This window comes from Nelumbo lutea, chromosome 2 (assembly GCF_056320005.1).
Source record: "Nelumbo lutea isolate HS-2025 chromosome 2, American lotus-T2T, whole genome shotgun sequence".
In the NCBI taxonomy this organism is placed as follows: domain Eukaryota; kingdom Viridiplantae; phylum Streptophyta; class Magnoliopsida; order Proteales; family Nelumbonaceae; genus Nelumbo; species Nelumbo lutea.
The window spans coordinates 34,072,808-34,093,084 of NC_142685.1; the positions used below are offsets into that span (position 1 = coordinate 34,072,808).

The 20,277-nt window shown below is 36.6% G+C and overlaps 1 protein-coding gene across 4 annotated transcripts in view; it reads right to left on the minus strand.

Moving 5' to 3' along the window:
* Window positions 1–6,666: 6,666 nt before the first annotated feature.
* The window catches only part of LOC148869759 (AUGMIN subunit 8-like), a 45,746-nt gene continuing 32,135 nt past the window's right edge, over window positions 6,667–20,277 (minus strand). For all 4 annotated transcript variants that reach the window (XM_088972272.1, XM_088972274.1, XM_088972273.1 and 1 more), the window contains exons 6-7: window positions 13,722–13,829; window positions 6,667–7,004 (exon numbers count right to left, since the gene is read on the minus strand). In XM_088972272.1, the coding sequence (XP_088828398.1) occupies window positions 6,921–7,004; window positions 13,722–13,829 (192 nt within the window). In that variant the 3' untranslated portion in view covers window positions 6,667–6,920. The remainder of the gene's footprint in view (window positions 7,005–13,721; window positions 13,830–20,277) is intronic.

Here is a 20,277-nt window from a genome sequence, read left to right on the forward strand (position 1 = left end):
TTAATTACTAAAATAATTATTCCATTATTAATGTTTTTATTTTTTTATATTATCATTTTTATATAAATGTAGATTCATTTATAGTATATTCTCAAATAATTTGTAATTAATAAATAAATTATTATTTAGTACAAATTAAAATATTAATTAATAATTTATTAAACTTTTAAGATACATATTATGTACAAATTTATAAATTTTAAGTAATGAAATAATTATTTTATAATATTTTATTTTATAAATTTCTTAAGGTTAAAAATCATTTTTTGATATAAATTTGGATTTCATAGATTATTTGTTCTATTAGTTAATAAAATATTAACCTTAAATATTATTCTTTTTAAATTTTGGTTGGGGTTGTTGAATATAATATATGTTATTTATTTGAATTGGTTATGGACATTTAATTGAATAAATGTTAATGTATTTCACTTATTATCATAGAATGAATGTCGGGTTAGTGGTTAATGGTGTGTTTAATTACTATGTGTGGGAGTCTTGGGTTTGAATCACGCCACCCTTTAGTTTTTATAGCACATTTAATTATAGGGCCTCAATACGCCTCCGTATCGTTGAGTATTAGACCAATAATGTGGATACTATACAATATGCCCTGTGGGCATACCTTAATCCTTGATTGTATTTGGTCCATTTGTAATGGACTCACACTGGACTAGATTGGATTGGACCCAAGGTTTAAAGTATCGGTACGTATCAGCCCGTATCGACCGATACATATCGTGTTGGTGGCTTCACCATATGCCCCTCTAGGGGTTGTATTAGGTCAGATACTGGTTCAGAGGGTAAAAATAAATAAATAAAACCTAAAAAAAGTACCAATACAAGCTGATACGCCCTACCAGCATATCGGCCTATACTTTGAACCTTGATTGGACCAAATCCATTCCACTTGGCACCCCTATATATATATATATATATATGTTACCTATAAAAGTGTGAATAAGTTATTGGGCTTTTGGAATTTTTCTACCCTTTCACTTGAATTTGGTTCACCTTCATTGTAATGGCAAAAAATGTAATTAAAATAATACTATTAAATACATTCAATTACCTCTCATTAAGTCTCACATTTAAGTCATTAAATAAATCACATCCTCTCTCATTGAATCCAACATTAATACTTTTGTTTCTCACTATTAAATTCTACTAATAAATCTATACACAATAATTATTAATACAACCAAATTTGATATTTTTAAAATAAACCAAGAAATGAAATCGTATTTTTCCATCTAGGTGGTGGGTAAGTAGTTCAACCATATGAGTCAAATGGATAATTCCATGATGTCATAAATAAATAATAAAAATTTAGAAATACAAAAAATATAAAAATATAGAAAATAAAGAAATTTTGAAAAAAATTGGACACAATTATATTATTATATATTTGTCATACTAAAAAAATAAGTATGATAGGATAGACATAATTTGATTAATTATTGACACTGAATATACAACTTAAAACCAATGGGAAATGAAACAATTTTCCTATCTAGGAGGTAGGTTAGTGGTTCCACCTTTCATCTCAAATGGGTTAACCCGTGATGTATAATTAAAAATAAAATTTTTAAAATACAATAATACACAAAATACAAAAAAAAAAAAACAAAAATTGGGCACATTAATTATAGGGGTGAGCATAATTCGGTTAAAACTGATTTGAAAATTTTGGTTTGTTTTATTTAGGGTTTTGGTTAATTCGGTTTTTAGAATTAGAAATTTGGTTTATCGAATAAACCAAACTTTTGTATATCATATACAATATATAATTTATAATATTTAATACATAATATTATTTACATACTAATGTATAATATAATGAAATTTGCTTCCATAATATATATTATATGTTATATGTTAATAATGTATATAATTTATTAAATTTTGGTTTTAATCAAAATAACTAAAAGTCAAATAAAAAATTTTGGTTATTCAATTATTTGATTTTGATTTGTTTTTTATTTTTTAATTTGGTTTTAAAAAGTTTCAATTTATTTGGTTCGATTTTTAACTGAATAAACCGAATGCTCACCCCTACATCTATAATATTATATCTTAATCATATAAGAAAAAAATAAGTATGATGAACAATAATTTAAGTCATCAAATTAATCATATTCTCTCTCTCTCTCTCTCTCTCTCTCATCCAATCCAACATTTATACCTTTGTTTTCTCATCATTAAATTCCACTAATAAATCAATACATAATAGTTATTAATATAATGAAAATTTATATTTTTAAAATAAACCTAAAAATGAAATCATATTTTTCCATCTAGGTGGTAAGTAAGTAGTTCAACCATTTTGGTCAAATGGATAATTCCATGATGTCATAAGTAAATAATAAAAATATAAAATATAAAAATATAAAAAAATAAAAAACAAAAAATAAAGAATTTTTGAAAGTTTTGGACACATTTCTATTATTATATATTTTTCATTTTTAAAAAATAAGTATGATAAAATAGACATAATTTTATTAATGATGGACACGGAATATAGAACTTAAAACCGATGGGAAATGAAACAATTTTCCAATTAGGAGGTGGATTAGTGGTTCAACCTTTCAGATCAAATGGGTTAACTCATGATGTATAATTAAAAATAAAAATTTTAAAATAGAATAATACAAAAAATACGAAACAACTTTGGGCACATCTATAATATTATATATTAATCATATAAATAAACAATAAGTATGATGAATAATAATTATTTTATTAGTGATATAAATTAAACGCAAAATTTAAAACCAATATAAAAATGAAAGCAATTTCATATTTAGATGGTAGGTTAACAATCTAATCTTCTAGGTCAAATGGGTCAATCTATGATGTCATAGCTAAGAAATAAATATTAAAAAAATATATAGAAACTCAAGGAAAAATATAAGCTTTGTATAAAGCATTTTGATACAATTCTAATGTTATATATTCATAATATTAAATAAAAATAAATATGAAAATAAAAATTACTTTTATTAATGATGAAAATGGAATAAAAGATTTAAAATCAACCAAAAAAGAAAATTGGTTTTTTCCATCCAAGTGGTGGATTAGTGGTTCAATTGTCCATATCAAATGGATCAACACATGATGTTATAATTAAATAATAAAATACACAAAATTATAAAAAAATGTAGATAAATTTGGGTACATTCTATGATATTATATATTCATCATATAAAAAAAGTGTGATAAATGAGAATTATTTTCATTAATGATGGAAATGGGATAAAAATTAGGAAAAATAAAGCATTAATGTTTAGCACATGACTCCACTAACCATGTCAAATAGTTCCATTACTTAATTACCTAGGTCACCGTAGGCAAGTGGCTTAGTGGCAAATGAACCTACAATCTTGAATTGGCTGGTCAGCTAATCAATCTAATAAATTGATTTGATCCCAATATTAAAATCCAATATCAAATAATATATTGAAAGTGCATTTTCTCTTGTTAAATAAATAATTTTTATTATGTCATAAATTAAATAATAAAAAATAAAACTATAGATTTTTTTATAAATTTTATGGAAAATTTTGAACATGTATTAATATTATATATTGTTTATATTAAATAAAAATATATTTGAAAAAAAGAAAATTATTGTTAGTAAAAATAGAAATAGCCAAAATACAAAAAAAAAACAAATTAATGTATTAACCATAGCCCAATTTCCTGGTTAAATAGGTTAGTGGTTCTATTAGTAAGGACCTCATTTGGTTCTTGACCAAGTCAATGGTTTTGTTTTCTTTTTCTGCAATAAACTAATTTAGGTTAAAACATACTAAAAAAATGTGTCCAATTGGCAAACCAATAAATCCAACTCTATGGTTCAAATGCATGTTGAAAATTTTAGTAGAAACTATAAGAACATTTGAAGTTAGGTCTTTAAGTTGAACGACAATATATACACTGCCACGTGCAACATACATGCACTTTTACTAGTTATAATAAATGTTTAAATCTCATACTTGCACGACACTACAACTGCATATCAAATAGTAACTTCTAAACACTAATAAATTTCTAAAAACTTAAAACCCTATTCTTAAGACACATCCATGCTAAAAAATAAAATAAAAGACTGAAGCAATTCTATCATTAATAGCTTATTCACCGAGTCAGGGGCTCAGGATTCCACGCCCCATTGGGGATACTATAATGTGGCCCAGGGTTTAGAAACGTTAATTAACTGGTATGAGCTTGCTAGTCTAGTCATGTAGGCTGCCATTGTTTATCTGTAAAATGAATGTAAAATTTTTCCGACCGAAATATTTTCTCTTACTTTTATCTTCTTACACAGAAAACTTTGTTGTTATCCTTTCTAATTCATTTTGAGGCAAATAATAAAGAAAGCTAAGCTTCTACTGTAAAAGGGGCAACAAATATAGCTCAAATATTTCAGTGCCTGAACAATAAATTCAACAATTATATATTGAAACAAATAGTGCCTTTGAGAATAAGGATCTGAAATGAAAACCTTCCATGTGGTGACTGGTGAATCTAGTGAGCTTGGGGCTAAAAAGCGTCTTAGAGCTTTTCCTATCTAGTCTCACTCTCTATTTTGGGATCTAAATAAGTTGGAAGTTTTCAATGGGGACCAATGGTTTGGGACCTAAAAATCGTGTGTCTCCTCATCCTCTGTCCATGCTTAGTTTCAGCCCAATATAAGCCTTGGCTTTATTTATTTATTTATTTATTTTTGTGGGATGGGCCCAAGCCAAGCAAGCCCAAAAATGTATGTATATGTGCATGTATGTGCTATAATATATTACCATATACATAATAACTTTTTAGATGTATTTTTTTTTTTGCAAACTTGATTATAAAAGGGTCATTTACTAGAACACCCCTTATACTTTGCAACCTATTTACTTAATCGATCTTTCATTAAAAACTATTTGTTTTGCCTTCTTAAAATAGTAAGATGATCACCTAAACTAAGTCAAAAATGTTCAAGGGCATAGACCCATGGTTGTTTATTTCAAAAAGTACCCTAAACTGAGTGGAAAAGGTTCAAGGGCATGAATCCATGATTTTTATTCCAAAATTACCCTTAACACATTTTTGTATAAAGAATAAAATTGACTAAATAGAGAAAAATAGAATGATTGTCTATATTTTACTAGGGGCAAAAATGAAATTTTTGTTTTTAAATTCTTTCGAGTAAATTTATTTAAATGGATGTTAGGGTTAAGACTGCCATTTTCCACTTTCATCTAATAGAAGGCTGATTAAGTGAATCGATTGCAATCTATAAGAGATGTTTTAGAAAAACAAAAATTATAGGGTAGGTTTAAATAAATCTGCAAAACTATAAGGAGTATTCTAGTAAATGACCCATTATAAAATAAAATTAAAATTTTATTTTTTAAAATACATAAATTTAAATATTATTAATTCATATGGGCCAGCCCATGACCAAGCCCAATGTTGGGGCCAGGCCGGGCCTAGGCAGACCTCAAGGACATTAGTGCCCCATAAAAACCCAACCCGGCCCATGATCATCCCAGCACCCTGAACTCTCACCACCCCCGACTCCCTACAGACTAGAAAAATTATTAAGACTGCATTTGTCATTCTTTATTTTAAATACACTTATGAACACTGAACCGTCTGTTACGTATGCAATTGTCGATAGCCCGAGAGGTGATGGCCATGATGCATCTGAGTCGGTTGTCGGTTGACTTAAAATTCTTAAATGCTGGTTTTGTCCTCGAATGTCTGCCTCATCATCATTTATAAGGAACAGAGTAAAGACAAAAACGACAGTTGATCCATTCACAGAAGATGCCAAGAGCTCAAGATCACAAGACGAAAAGAAGTATTTTCTGGGACTACGGGCTAGTCGTTGGAGGTGGAGGACCATAACTTCGCCATGTGCGCTGCCGATGGAGGAAAGGAAGAAGCCAAGGTTCCGTCATGACCCTTTTAAACCTGGACAAAATTAGCTTCGAGTATGACTTCAACTGCTGTAAAATACATTTGGACACGGTACAATGCCAGCTTGGAGACACCCTCGTAGGAAATTTCTTGGATGTTTCTCAACATAACGCCAGAGTAAATTCAGTAAAAACCAATTTGTAAATCAATGATCTGTGGAAATGAAATGAAGTTGTCCACTTCTCCCAATTCCCAAGGCAGAATATCCCCTGATTTTGAAACCAACTGTTGATCAAGCCTATTGGTAATGCAATATCTGGGTTCTGGCCTTCTGGGACCTGATTGAAATCTGAAAATATGAGAAATTGTTCACTCAGAAAAAAAAATTGTAGTGATTACTTTAATGGAAAATTGGAAATTAATCAAATTATTGAAATCAAACTCACTGAGAACCGGACTCCTGGGAATTTCTCAAAATTTTCTCTCTTAAACCAAAGCTTTTCACCGGTTAAAGAGTTAGAAAAAAGGAAGAAAATGTAATGTTAAAAGCAGATGGCAAAATTGCAATGGAAGCAGGAAGCATTGCTCCACGTGCAATGTACCAGAAGACACGGTCTCTTGCCCAAACTTCAATTGTTTTCTACATGCAACAGCGTGGCCTGCTAGCATTTTTCACTATTAAAATACCACAAAATGTGATGGGGCATAATGCTACCCAGAGCTGGACGAACACAGATTTTGTACTTGGCTACTGCATTAGTTTTGTATTTTTTGCTTCATTTTGCATTTCCTTTTCATTTGAGTGATACAAAAATTACACGTGAAGAGAAGAGCACTTACAGCCCTTGGTTGAAGAAGAAAAAATTGAAATGGAATAAAAATAAAAATAAAAATATAAAATTTTCATGACAGTAAAAGATCAATTTACACTCATCTGGAACCAAGTGGGCACATCTCTCTCTCTTCCCAGTACAAGGGGAACCAGAAGTTTTCTTAACCATCCGGAGAGATCACTCATGTTTCCATTCACAAGATTTCCTCCTTGAAGCTTGCCGCAGTTGTATGAGGTGGGTTCTGAGGCTATTCTCCTCTATCTGCTTCAAGCAAAACACGAGTCTGGTTAAAGATTAATTCAAGGCATGATTTTTGTATTGGATTGCATACATATGCATCTACTGAGGTGAAACCTTACCACCAGAGGACAAATGAGAAGAATGAAACAAACTATTTTCTATTGTAACTTTATAGGGCTTATTATTTCAGAACATTCACCAGCTTGCTGATATGATCATTAAGAGTATACCACAATAAAAATATTGAGAAACCAAAACCTCAGGATTGCATTAAAAAGGTAGTCCAATGAGCTGCAAATTTACTACCATGTACCTTCTCTTTTCACTAGCAATGGCAGAACACTTTATTAAGAAAACTGTAGATGTTCAAGACTGCTATCAGTCTTGAGCACTAATAAATTTCAGGTTTGGAGAGGAGAGAAAGTATAGAGGGAAGAGGAGAAAGTGTAGTGAAAGAGCAGTAGAACACAAACTTTGGAAGGAAGGACAGAATCTGAATCATTCTGCCGCCGCCACTTCTATTTAATATTTATAGATTATGCTAGTTACATGAAAGGACACATCTGCCCTTGGTATTTACATAACACATAATAATGTAAAACTGAAAAATAAGTAACTAGAATAATAGCAGCAACTAGAAAGACTAGGTACATTCTACCCTACGGACAGAGTGGGACCACAGCTGTGGGGCCCACATCAGTGTTCTCTACACTCCCCCTCAAGTTGGGAGTAAATGTTTATCATTCCCAACTTGGATAGATCCTCCTCTAGCTTCTTTCTTGATACGGCTTTAGTGAGGATATCTGCTAGTTGCATACTAGATGTGATGTATGGGAGGCAAACTTCTTGAGATGAGACTCTCTCTCGTACAAAATGTTGGTCAACCTCAATGTGTTTGGTTCTATCACGCTGCACTGGATTATGTGCTATGTTAATAGCTGCTTGATTATCACAATACAACATCAAGGGCTTCTCATACTCAATGCCCAACTCCTCAAGTAGAGATCTTAGCCATAGGATTTCAGCCACTCCGTTAGCCATGGACCTGTATTCTGCTTCAGCACTAGACCGAGAGACAACACTTTGTTTCTTCTCCAGGAGATAAGGTTACCTTCCACAAGGGCATAATATCCTGAGGTAGACCTTCTGTCATCAACACTCCCAGCCCAATCAGCATTCGTATAGACCTCCACCTTCATGTGGCTATTGTTCTTGAACAGTATACCCCTACCCGGGCATCTCTTCAAGTAGGCTAAAATTCTTTCTGCCGCAAGAATATGTGTGGTTCTAGGAGAAAGCATGTACTGGCTGACAACACTAACAACATAAGTAATATCTGGCCGAGTGAGGTAGAGATATAGGAGCTTTCCTACCAATCGCTGGAATATAACCTTGTCTTCAAAGAGCTCCCCACTCTCAGCACTAATCCTGTGGTTCTGTTCAATGGGTGTATCTGCAGGCTTGACACCTAACTTTCCAGTTTCTGCCAACAGGTCTAGGACATATTTCCTCTGAGAGATAAAGATCCCCTGTTTGGATCTAGCAACCTCAATACCCAAAAAATACCGGAGTACACCAAGGTCTTTCACCTCAAATTCTTGATGAATGAGCTGTTTAAGGGACTCAATCTCATGGCTATCATTCCCTGTCACCACAATATCATCAACATATACTGCTAGTAGTGTCAAGGAGGACTCTACCCTCTTGATGAATAGAGTATGATCTGACTGGGCCTGTACGTAACCAAACTTCACAAGGGCTAGTCTGAATCTATCGAACCAAACCCTAGGTGACTGCTTCAAACCATACAAAGCCTTGTTGAGCTGGCATACATTCTTACCTATTTCTTTATCATAGAATCCAGGAAGCAAACACATGTAAACCTCTTCCTGCAGGTCTCCATTCAAAAAAGCATTTTTCACGTCCATTTGGTATAAAGGCCAAGTGTGACTTGCTGCAAGGGATAATAGGACCCGAATGGTAGTCATCTTGGCCACCGGAGCAAAGGTCTCCAAATAATCTATGCCATAAGTCTGTGTGAACCCTTTTGCAACTAACCGAGCCTTATACCTCTCAATGGATCCATTTGCATTATGCTTCACCGTAAATACCCATCTGCATCCAACTGGTTTCTTTCCTTTGGGCAGATCAACTACCTCCCAGGTGTTATTTTTCAACAGGGCATCCATCTCAACCTGCATTGCATCTTTCCATTTCGGGACAGATAGGGCTTCTTACACTGTTCTTGGAGTAGAGACATTGGAAATGGAACGAAGGTAGGACCTGTAGGTAGGAGATAGGCAATCATAGGATAAAAACCGGGAGATACTGTGGGCTGTAGATGTGGTACAATGTCGTTTCCCTTTACGGACGGCAATCAGAAGGTCAAGGTCATCTGTAGGAGGTGAAATGGCAACAATAGAGGAAGTCTCTGTGGGCCCTGGGACTGTGATACCTGGACTTGGAGCTGCAGATGAGATTGGAGCTGGCCTGGACTGCTGATGATCGGGATCAACCTGCCTACACCACCTATGATAGACCCTCAACTCCTGATCCCCCTGACCACCCTCACCATTGCAACTTTCCCTCAACTCCTGATCCCTCTGACCGCCCTCACCATTGCAGCTCTCATCACCCAATGGAATAGGTAAAGGAACTGCCCCACTCTCACTGCTCTCCCCCTAAAGACAAGGACTCAAATCCCCACTCTCACTGCTCTCCCCCTAAGGAGAAACCCGAGGATAATAGGGTGTCTCCTCAAAGAAAGTGACATCCATGGAGACAAACTTCCTCCCTGAGACAGGATCATAGCAGCAATAACCCTTTTGATTTAGTGCATAACCAAGGAAGATGCATTTGGAGGCCTTGGGTTCGAACTTGGAGTGATGGGGTCCGAGAAGCTGAACAAAGCAAGTACAACCGAATGTTTTAAGGGGAATAGAAAACTCCTCCTCACTTGGGTATAGAAGGGAAAAAGAAGATCTCATATCAAGGACCCGAGAAGGGACCCGATTAATAAGATATACTGTCGTGAGGATAGCATCACCCGAGAAGCGAATAGGAACATTGGAAATAAACATGAGACTTCTAGCCACTTCCAAAATGTGTCTATTCTTCCTTTCTGCAACTCCATTCTGCTGAGGTGTATGAGGGAAAGAGCTCTGGTGGATAACCCCATGGTTGAGAAGATAAGATGTCAATGGTTTAGCAAAGTATTCCTATGCGTTATCAGATCTGAGAACTTTGATCTTGGCATCAAATTGGGTTAGGATCATTTGGTGAAAGTTTTGGGTCAAGGCAGGTACCTCATCTCGTGAACGCATGAGATAAACCCAAGAAAAACGGGTATGGTCATCAACAAATAACAAGAAATATCTATACCCACCCATGGAAGGAATGTGATAAGGCCCCCAAACATCAGTATGCACAATATAAAAAATATTATTACTCCTTTTATTGTTCAATAAATAAGGCTTTCTATAATGCTTAGCAAACTCACAACTTTCACACTACAACTGAGACAACTCAATAGACTCAAATAAAGCCGGAAACAGACTCTTTAGAGATCGAAAAGACAAATGACCTAATCGGTTATGCCAAAGCATAACCGGACTCACACTCTAAGAAACAAAAGACATCTTCTCTACTGACTCTTCTTGATGGAACCTCTCCCCGAGCAGATAAATCCCATTCGTCTCACGGCTAGTCCCAATCACCTTCTTCGTCTCCAAGTTCTGAAAAACACACCGGTCAGGGAAGAAGGTTACTGAGCAATTCATATGCTTGGTAATACTACTGACTGAAAGAATGTTAGTGTCAAGCTTAGGAACATGCAAAACAGATGACAGGGAGATAGTATCTGATAACTTGATGTCACCCTTCCCAGAAATAGGAACCAGGGAGCCATCAACAATAGATACTTTATCCCTACCAAAAGACAAATGGTAAGTGGTAAACAGTGAAGGCAAGCTAGTCATATGGTCGGATGCACTTGAATCTATTACCCAACAAGGTTCAGTAGTACCTGGAGCTGAGGCATGGTAGGCTGAGGCTCGAGTACCTGAATGTGCGAAGGCAGATGTGGCAGGAGCTGATGGTGAATGTGGTGGCTGAGCTGAATTTTCAACTTCCTTTTCTAACTGTATTAGGGCAGCCCAAACTGCAACTATAGTCTCTAAAGGTGTTCCTCTTGTGCCAAATGAGGATGTTGAATCAGTGTTCACGGCCACACGAGCAGTGCCCTTCTTTCTTCTCAACTTCACAGGAACCAAGTGAGGATGCAGTTTCCAACATGTTTCTTTTGTATGATTGGGTTTCTTACAATGTTCACATACCACATCCTTCTTGTCTTCCTTCCTCCTGTCCTTCTCTGAATCACCTCCTGATTTGGGTGCGACCGCTACAAAGGCTGGTGTGGGGGGCTGAGGTTGCATCATAACTTTCCTTCTGGTCTCTTCACTGTGTACGAATGAGTATGCATGAGAGAGAGTCACACTGTCTCTAGTCAAAATCTGTTGCCGCACAATATCATACTCTAAATTTAGGCCCGCCAGAAACTCAAACACCCGGTTTGTCTCGACTTGCTTTCTATATATCTGTGCATCTTTGGGACTCTCCTACTCAAGAGTCTCTAAGTGATCAATTTCACGCCACAGGGACTGCAAGGTAGAGAAATATACTGAAACCAGTTTCTCTCATTGTTTAAGATTTTTCACTTCACATTTCAATTCATATGCTCTGGCAACATTAAGGGGTTGGGAATAGGTTTCTTTCATCACATCCCATATCTCCTTAGTTGTCTTTGCCCACAAGTAATTGCGGCTAATATGAGGCTGCACAGAATTACACAGCCATGTCATAACCAAGTAGTTTTCTTGGATCCACTTGGTATACATAGGGTCTCCCTTGGGGGGTTCTTTCACATCTCCCAAGAGGTACCCTAATTTACCTCTTCCCCCAGTAGCCATCACGGCTGATTGGGCCCATTCCAAATAGTTTGACCCATCAAACTTTACGGTTGTAATCTGACCACCCGTCTCAGAAACACCACCATAACCGATGTTCCCAAAGCTGCCTTCTGCCTAATTTTTTAACTCCATCTTGGTCAAGTCTCAAAAACAGCACTTGGACTACCAATCACAATAAAAAACAGTGCAGAACCGATCTGTATTCACAGTGTATGTGCACAAAACTAGGATAACTCTGATATGAAACCAACTAGCAAGCACAACAGCAGCTGTCCGTAGGGTTCCCACCCCTTAAGAGAGTTCGAAAACCCCAAAAGACTCTGAAAAAAGCTTGGAAGTAAGTCTGATATGCTTGGCAGAATTAGGGTTTTAACCAGTCCTTAAAGTGCACAGTTCAGTTGCACAATCCAATCAGTACCGTATAGATAGACTTGCAGTAGGGTTAATATGAAACCCTAGAATCTGATCAATGCTAACAACAAACTTGGGGACAGCTCCAGGTAGATCGCAAGGTTCACTTTCTAACCCTAGAGCAGAGAGAAACAAAGCTAAGGCAGTTCGACCCAACAGTAGGGTTTGCTGTAAAACCCTAGAGAATCGAAGGGAGAAAACCCTAGAATGGTTCGACCGCCCTCTCCAGATAGGTCCAATCTATCTTCTCTGATAGAACTTCTCTTAGAAAATAAAGAACTTACAAGGAAAAAGTGTTCGTTGCCTTCCAAGGTTACCCGAACCCTAGTCTTCTCTGATCCTTCCTGACCACCAACACTCTGCAACCATGACAAGCCTTCAATAGCTGCTAGCCCTTCTGGTGATCTCCAAGAATCAGTCTGCGAACTCCACCTTTTTCAGCTTCCAGTCCTAGGAGATTCTCATGTGGTCGGCTGGTACTAGACTCACATGAGAAACCCTAACTTGGCTCTGATACCATGTAGATGTTCAAGACTGCTATTAGTCTTGAGCACTAATAAATTTCAGGTTTGGAGAGGAGAGAAGTATAGAGGGAAGAGGAGAAAGAGTAGTGAGAGAGCAGTAGAACACAAACTTTGGAAGGAAGGACAGAATCTGAATCATTCTGCCGCCGCCACTTCTATTTAATATGTATAGATTATGCTAATTACATGAAAGGATACATCTGCCCTGGGTATTTACATAACACATAATAATGTAAAACTGAAAAATAAGTAAAAACTAGAATAACAGCAGCAACTGGAAAGACTAGGTACATTCTACCCTACGGACAGAGTGGGACCACAGCTGTGGGGCCCACATCAGTGTTCTCTACAAAAACAAAGACTGGAGGTTCAGGTGAAGAAGAGGATTCAAAAGGGAAAAAAACAGTTAATTGTAATACCAGACTTTTCCTCAACAACCATTCTCCCTGCTATTAACAAATCCCCAAAGAAGGTGCATGAGATATTCATGTTTGACAAAAAGGACACCTCCCCAACTAATCTTCAAAAGCTTCTTTTCAGATAAGACATAATCCTTGTATATTTATTCCTATTATAAGTGAGGGTACTTTTTATATATTCATGAGGGGATCTGCCTGGTACATAAGAAATGGGATGTGCCCAATTCAGCGGCAAAGAACAAGTTAATAGCAACAATACTAACTCTTAGCTTCATGCCCAGACAGTCATTCCAAAATTTCAGTTAATTTATTTTCCTCTCTGCATTTTATTTATCTCTCTTCTTGAACGTGCAAATGTGCCACTCGATAGTATATCAATTTTTTGTGTGCGCTGTGCAAGCATATTTCCTTATTTACCTGCATTGCTGCGGTTGAAGCTAATAAATCTTCACACTCATCAAGCACAGCTCTTTCCTGTGCTGCTATATCAGCAAGTTCAGAAACAAAATGGTTTATCCCCTCCACCTATACATAAAAAGAGAATGTTCAATTTTCACTCTCCAGAATAATAATTCATTAAATTGAAGTCTACTTACTAAATACCAATATTCAAAACCCCATAAACACATCTATAAATTTTAAAAGCACTGTTTTATATTGGTATCATTTAAAAAAGAAGTAAATAAATGCCAATTTATTGTAGTTCTTATGAGTGCATGTGAATATGGGAGAAGCACAAGGACCACCAACTAGAGGTGAAGAGAAAAATAAACCTTAAGAAATTTCCGGCCTGACCAAAGAAAGGGACATAACATGCATAACCTTCCTGCCTCACTCATACCCTTTAAAGTAACTACAATATCACAAGAAACAAAGTGGACTAGAAACACCATCATGAGAGAATATTCAGTAGATATTAGTAGCAAATTTTCCTTGTTTTGTAAGTATGGATTCTACTAAATGGACCACGTCTATGGTGGACAACTTGGTAGATTATGATACTGCACGATTCTTGAGGGATGCTTCTACTGATTATTTTCAATTTTTTTCTCCTTGACATATAGTATACATAACTGTAATATAGTTATTTTTCACCTACCAGCTTGCAGAACCCCCAAAATTTTCTCCCTAACCCTTAGAATGCAAGACATCTACATAAGAATAATTAATTCCATCTTTTCCTATGAAATCTCCTTCCATAGCAAAAATGAACTTCTACATGTGTTTTGTGCTCCTTTTTGTGTCTATGATGTTATAATTCATAATATATTGGAATTTTAATAGTCAATACATTTTTTAGACATGCCCTTACTTTCAATGTTTTCTTACATTTCAAAAAATCTACAATAAAATTCTGGTTCAAATCTTTGCAAATGAGAGAGATCAGGTTCAGTTTCAGTTGCTGCATTGGTATAGCTAGAGTAGCAGCAGCCCAGCAGTAATAGGTTCATTCTTTAATGCAGTTGCTTACCTATAAGGATGTAACACCAAATATTCAGCAGCAGAGAAAAATTCTAGAGAGCTATAGCCTCTCCTTTTGCCCATTCCTTTCAGACAGAAAACATGCAGTAGCATGTCTTGAAACTAAAAACCATTGCCACAGTTCTTAGCATGACTTTGGTTTTGTCTATTGATAATTTTCTAGATTCCACCAAGGTAATAAAACTTTGAGAGTGAACATTTTATAAGCAAAAACAACCCTGGTATTATGATACTGGATTTGAGAATAATGGAAGTATTCTTCTCATGCATTCCTATGTCAAAGTTGTTTCCTTCTTGGAAGGTATGGGAATGCTATTGAGTGAATGGAAAAGGAGGCAACAGGCAACCTGTTGGTTTGATGGTTTCCATGCTGAGATGGGTTGGAGGGGTTGATGGAAATGATGGAGCACAGTATTTAAAATATATGTATTATGATGATTTGGTGAAAAATATGGAAAAACCTGGTCTCTATGGTGAGAATTCCTGAGGGGAGAAAGGTCAGCATTGTAGTTGATGATGACACCAATAAAAATATCTTTTTTGTGACCTTGGAGAGAATTGAGTTCGTTGATCCGAGTTAGTCTCTGTTTTTAGATGAGAGCCATGGGTTGCTAGTTTTGGAGATATATTCTCATCTAGAGATTATGTACATGATAGAGATGGGCTTCATAATGGTTGTGGTGATGTGGAGAAAGTGAATCAGAGACTGACAGGGAGGTGGAAGGCTATATGGATTATGGAGAAGGTTATATGGATTATGGAATGGGATAATTCCACCTCTCAAGGTAGATGATTTGAAAAGTGAAATATGGGATCTTTGTTTGCTTGAGGTTGCATTGAATTCAGGTAAGTGTTCAAGATGAGGATATGCTCATAGGTTGGATGCTTCTGATAAGAATGTTACTGCTGGAAGATGTATTTTGGAGAACTGTTATTAAGGATTAGTTTGGGAGGAGTACAAATATAAATATGTACAGTGCAAATACATACAAAATACAAGGTTTTGTACTCTACATATTTGTATTTGTACTCCTTCGAAACTGAGCCTAAGGGTCCATTAGGTTCACAGCCAGAATCGGAATCAGAACCGGAATGGTCTATTCCCATAGTCTATTTGGTTCAGACAGGAATGGGAATGGAAATTGGAATAAGCTGGAATGAGATTTCATTCCCAAGGGAGGGGGAGGGAATGGTAATTCCCTCAAATGGGGGAATGCCATTCCACCAGGAATGGGAATGGGATTCTGATTCTGCCCAACCAAACAGTTGGGTCCATTCCGATTCCGATTCCAGACCCCTATTCCTGTGAACCAAACGGGCCCTAAGTTTCTATAGGAAGGCTGGGGGTTGATTTGGGCTGTAGAAGAAATGTTGGTGAAGGGATTTGTAACAATATTGACATGCTAGGGATAGCTCCTGAGAATGATAGTGTTAAGATGCAAGGGTGTGCTTTAGAAGAATCAATTGGTATTGATAAAGAGAAGTGGCTGACATCCACAGTAAGGTGGTTTAAGGAAGGGGACAACAACTCTAGCTTCTTCCATAGTTATGCCACAGGGAGGTGAAGGAAATATATCATTACTAAATTGAAGGTAGGACAAAGAGAAGTGGTTGACAAGGAAGAAGTATCTGATGCTGTCCTGAGTTATTCTAAAGAGTTGTACTCAGATGGAAGTAGGAGGCTGATATTAAATAGCTAGGAGAGTTCAGTTCTATCAGAAGACAAGAAAGACTGGTTTGAAAGAGAGTTTGAAGAGCAAGAAATCAGGGATGCTGTGTTTAATATGGATGGGGATAGATCTCCTGAGCCAGATGGATTCCCCATGTTCTTTTATCAGCTATGTTGGGACACCATAAAACAATATCTTCTGGAGGTGTTCAAGGGTTACTTTCAATTGGCCATTGTGAACAAAAGTAACAATTCGACCTTCATTAGCCTAATCCCCAAGAAAGAAGGAACCTTAGATTTCAAGGACTTCTGACACATTAGCTTGATAGGGAGTATCTATAAAATTCTGGTGAAAGTCTTGGCAGGAAGATTGAAGAAAGTGGTGGGACTGATTATATCCTCCAACCAATAAGATTTTATTAAGGGAAGGCAAATAATTGATAGCATCTTGATAGCCAATGGAGTATGTTGAATAAAGAAGACAACCAGGAAAGTTGGGTGTGGTAATCAAACTTGACCTGAAAAAAGCTTAAAACATAATTGATTGGGGATGCCTCATGCAAATTTTGGAATCAAAAGGTTTTGGGAGAAGGTGGATGAAATGGATAAAAGGGTGCATTGGCTCTACTTGGTTCTCAGTGAGAGACAAAAGATTACTTTAGTGCAGGTCGAGGACTTAGATAAGGTTGTCCTCTTTCCCCTCTACTATTCACTTTGGTGGTAGATATTCTTAGTCATCTGATTGAGAAAGCAAAGATGTTGAATTTGGTAAAAGATTTTAAAGTGGGGAGGGATGTAATCAACATTTCACATTTACTATCCGCAGATGATATTATCTTGTTCATGGAAGCAGATTTGGAAAATATTTTAATTTTGAAGTGGGTGATTAATTGCTTTGAATTGGTTTCAGTCCTTCAAGTAAATTTCTCCAAAAAGTAGCTTTGTGGGTATAAACATAACTAACTTGATTCTTGGAAAACTTCAAGGAGATCTTGGACTGCAAAGAGGACAAATTCCCTATTTCTTATTTGGAGATGCCTCTTGGTGGGAACCCAAGGAACTCAAGTGTTTGGGACCCAATTGTGGAAAAATGTGAAAAAATGTTGGCCATGTGGAAGAAAAACTATCTAAGGGGGGCAGGCTCACTCTAATTAAAGCTTCTCTTGCTAATTTGCCTATTTACTTCATCTCGGTTTTCCAAATCCCGGTCAAAATAAAAAGCTAAATTGAAAATCTGTAGAGAAACTTTTGTGGGATGGTGGAGGGGAGAAAGGCAGTCATTTAGTAAGTTGGGATCAGTGTGTAAACCAAAGGAAACATGTAGACCTGGACTTGAGCATATTAAGGAAAGGAATATTTCCATCCTTGGAAATGGTTGTGGAGATTTCCTATTGAAAACAGTGCTACACTGCTACTTGGACACCCATCATTAAAAACAAGTACGGAAAGGATGCAAATGGTTGGCATAGCAAGCTCCACTTGAATAGGGTCAAAGCCACCAGTACTTGGAAAGGTATCATATCTACCTACAACTTCATTCCTTTTATTGGATATAGAATGGGTAATGGAAATAGAATCAAATTTTGGACATACACTGGTGGGGTGAGCAAACCTTGGCAACCTCTTTTCCTAAAATTTTCAGCCTTTCCCAATCCCAAGATGTCACCACCATTTCTTCTTGTCTTCCTACCTCCCCCTTGAAACAAACTGGAACCTTGACCTTAGAACCTCTGAGAGATGTGGAACTAGGTGAAATTGTTGATCTTCTGCATAGCCTTAGAGAGGTTTATATTTCCCCTCTCTTCCTTGACCACATCTAGAAACTTACCTTGTCAGTATGTTCTCTACAAAATCCTTCTCCCGGGCTCTTATCTCAGGTCACCTCAGCTCTAGATTCCCCTTTGAAAAGATCTGGTACCCTCTATCCCTCCCAGATTCTCTTTCTTTGTGTGGAAGTGTGCCTAAAGAGAATTAATACTTGTAATCTCCTTTAGAAAAAACATAGATGCAGACTACATATTTCCCTTCATGTGTGTGCTCTTTGCCTCTGGGAAAGTGAATTTGCTGATCATCTTCTCTTGCATTGTAAAATAACAAGAAGAATTTGGAGTCATTTTCTGGTTCTGGCAGGTTACAGTTGAGTTACCGGTTACCCCTGAACATATTCTAGAGTTTTTGTGGCAATGGCATGGCAAAGGACTTGGTAGGAGGGGCAAAATTTACTGGATAAAAGTAGCACATGCTGTAATGTGGGGAGTTTGGGAAGAAAGAAATAACTGCATCATTGTAAACAAATATAAATCCTATGAAGGGCTCATCTCTTGTATTACCCACCTTTGTAAGTTGTAACTTGTGGGCTGTTAAACTCTGAGGTGTTCAGGGGTTTCTCTGTTAATGATCCATACAGAAATGTGACAGAGATTTTACACTTTTCTCCAAGGACTTTACTTCCTTTCCATTCCAGAGATTTCAACCCTATTACTTTAGTGACCAGCATTTACAAAAATCATTACAAAAGTTGTCACAGAGAATTAAGAAGGTCCTTCCCTCTATTATCTCCCAGCTCCAAGTGGCCTTTGTTCATTAGAGGCAAATTATAGATCAGATCCTTATAGCAAATGAATGTGTGGAGCAGAGAAGAAAGGGGACGAAAATGTTGTGATTAAGTTGGACTTAGAGAAGGCTTATGACCTTGTAGATTGGGAGTTCTTGATTGAAGTTATGAAGAAAAGTGGTTTTGGGGAGAGATGGTCCAAATGGTTCAGAGGTTGTTTACAAAGTTGTCATTATTCAATGATTGTGAATGGAACTGTTGAGGATTTCTTTGGAGTCAAAAGGGGTTTGAGGCAAGGTGACCCATTATCCCCTTTTCTTTTTACTCTCATGGCAGATGTGTTGAACAGGCTTATTTTAAGAGTAGAAAGATTACAGTTATTTGAGGGGTGGAGTGTGGGTAGAGATAGAATGACAGTAACCCGCTTGCAGTTTTTTTTTTTTTTTGATAATTATAACCCACTTGCAGTTTGCAAATGACATCATTATCTTTTGTGATGGTAAGAACAAACAATGGTTCGAGAACCTAAGATTGGTGGTGAAATTATTTGAAAACCTCTTTAATCTGAAGGTCAATTGGGGGAAGAGCATGGTTGCAAGGCTTAATTTAGAGGAGTTGAGGGTGTGTGTATAGTGATTGGCCATTTAAGTACTTAGGGCTCCCCTAAGGTGTTAACCCTAAAACCAATAGGTTTTGGAACCCTGCTTTGGATAAAGTAGAGAAGAGGTTGGCAACTTTGAAAAGAAATTACATCTCTCTTGGGGGTAGGCTGACATGATAAAGTCCACATTAGCCAATCATCCTGTGTTTTACATATCTGTTTTTAGAATGCCACAAGCAATTGTTAGGAGAATTGAGAAGATGATGAGGGATTTCCTTTGGGAACTTGGAGAGGGAAAGAAGGATCGTTTGATTAGATAGGAGTCAGTGAGTAGAAGGAAAGTGGATGGGGGATTGGGAATTGGCACTATTGGTAAGAAAAACTTAGCCTTGTTTGGGAGTATTCATGGGCTCTCTGAGAATGGATGGGATGCTAGTATTCTGCACAGAGCTACTCTTGCTTCTCCATGGAAGACTATCCATAGTATTCTCTCTTTGTTTCTGTCTCATGTCAGGTTTGACCTTTCCTTGGGTAATAAGATTAAATTTTGGGAAGATCTCTGGCTTGGAGAGCCCCCTTTAAAGATGCGTTTCCTACTGTCTATGCTCTCTATGATCGAAAAAATAAGCCCATATCTGAGTTTGTTACTCGTTCAACTTCCCTCCGG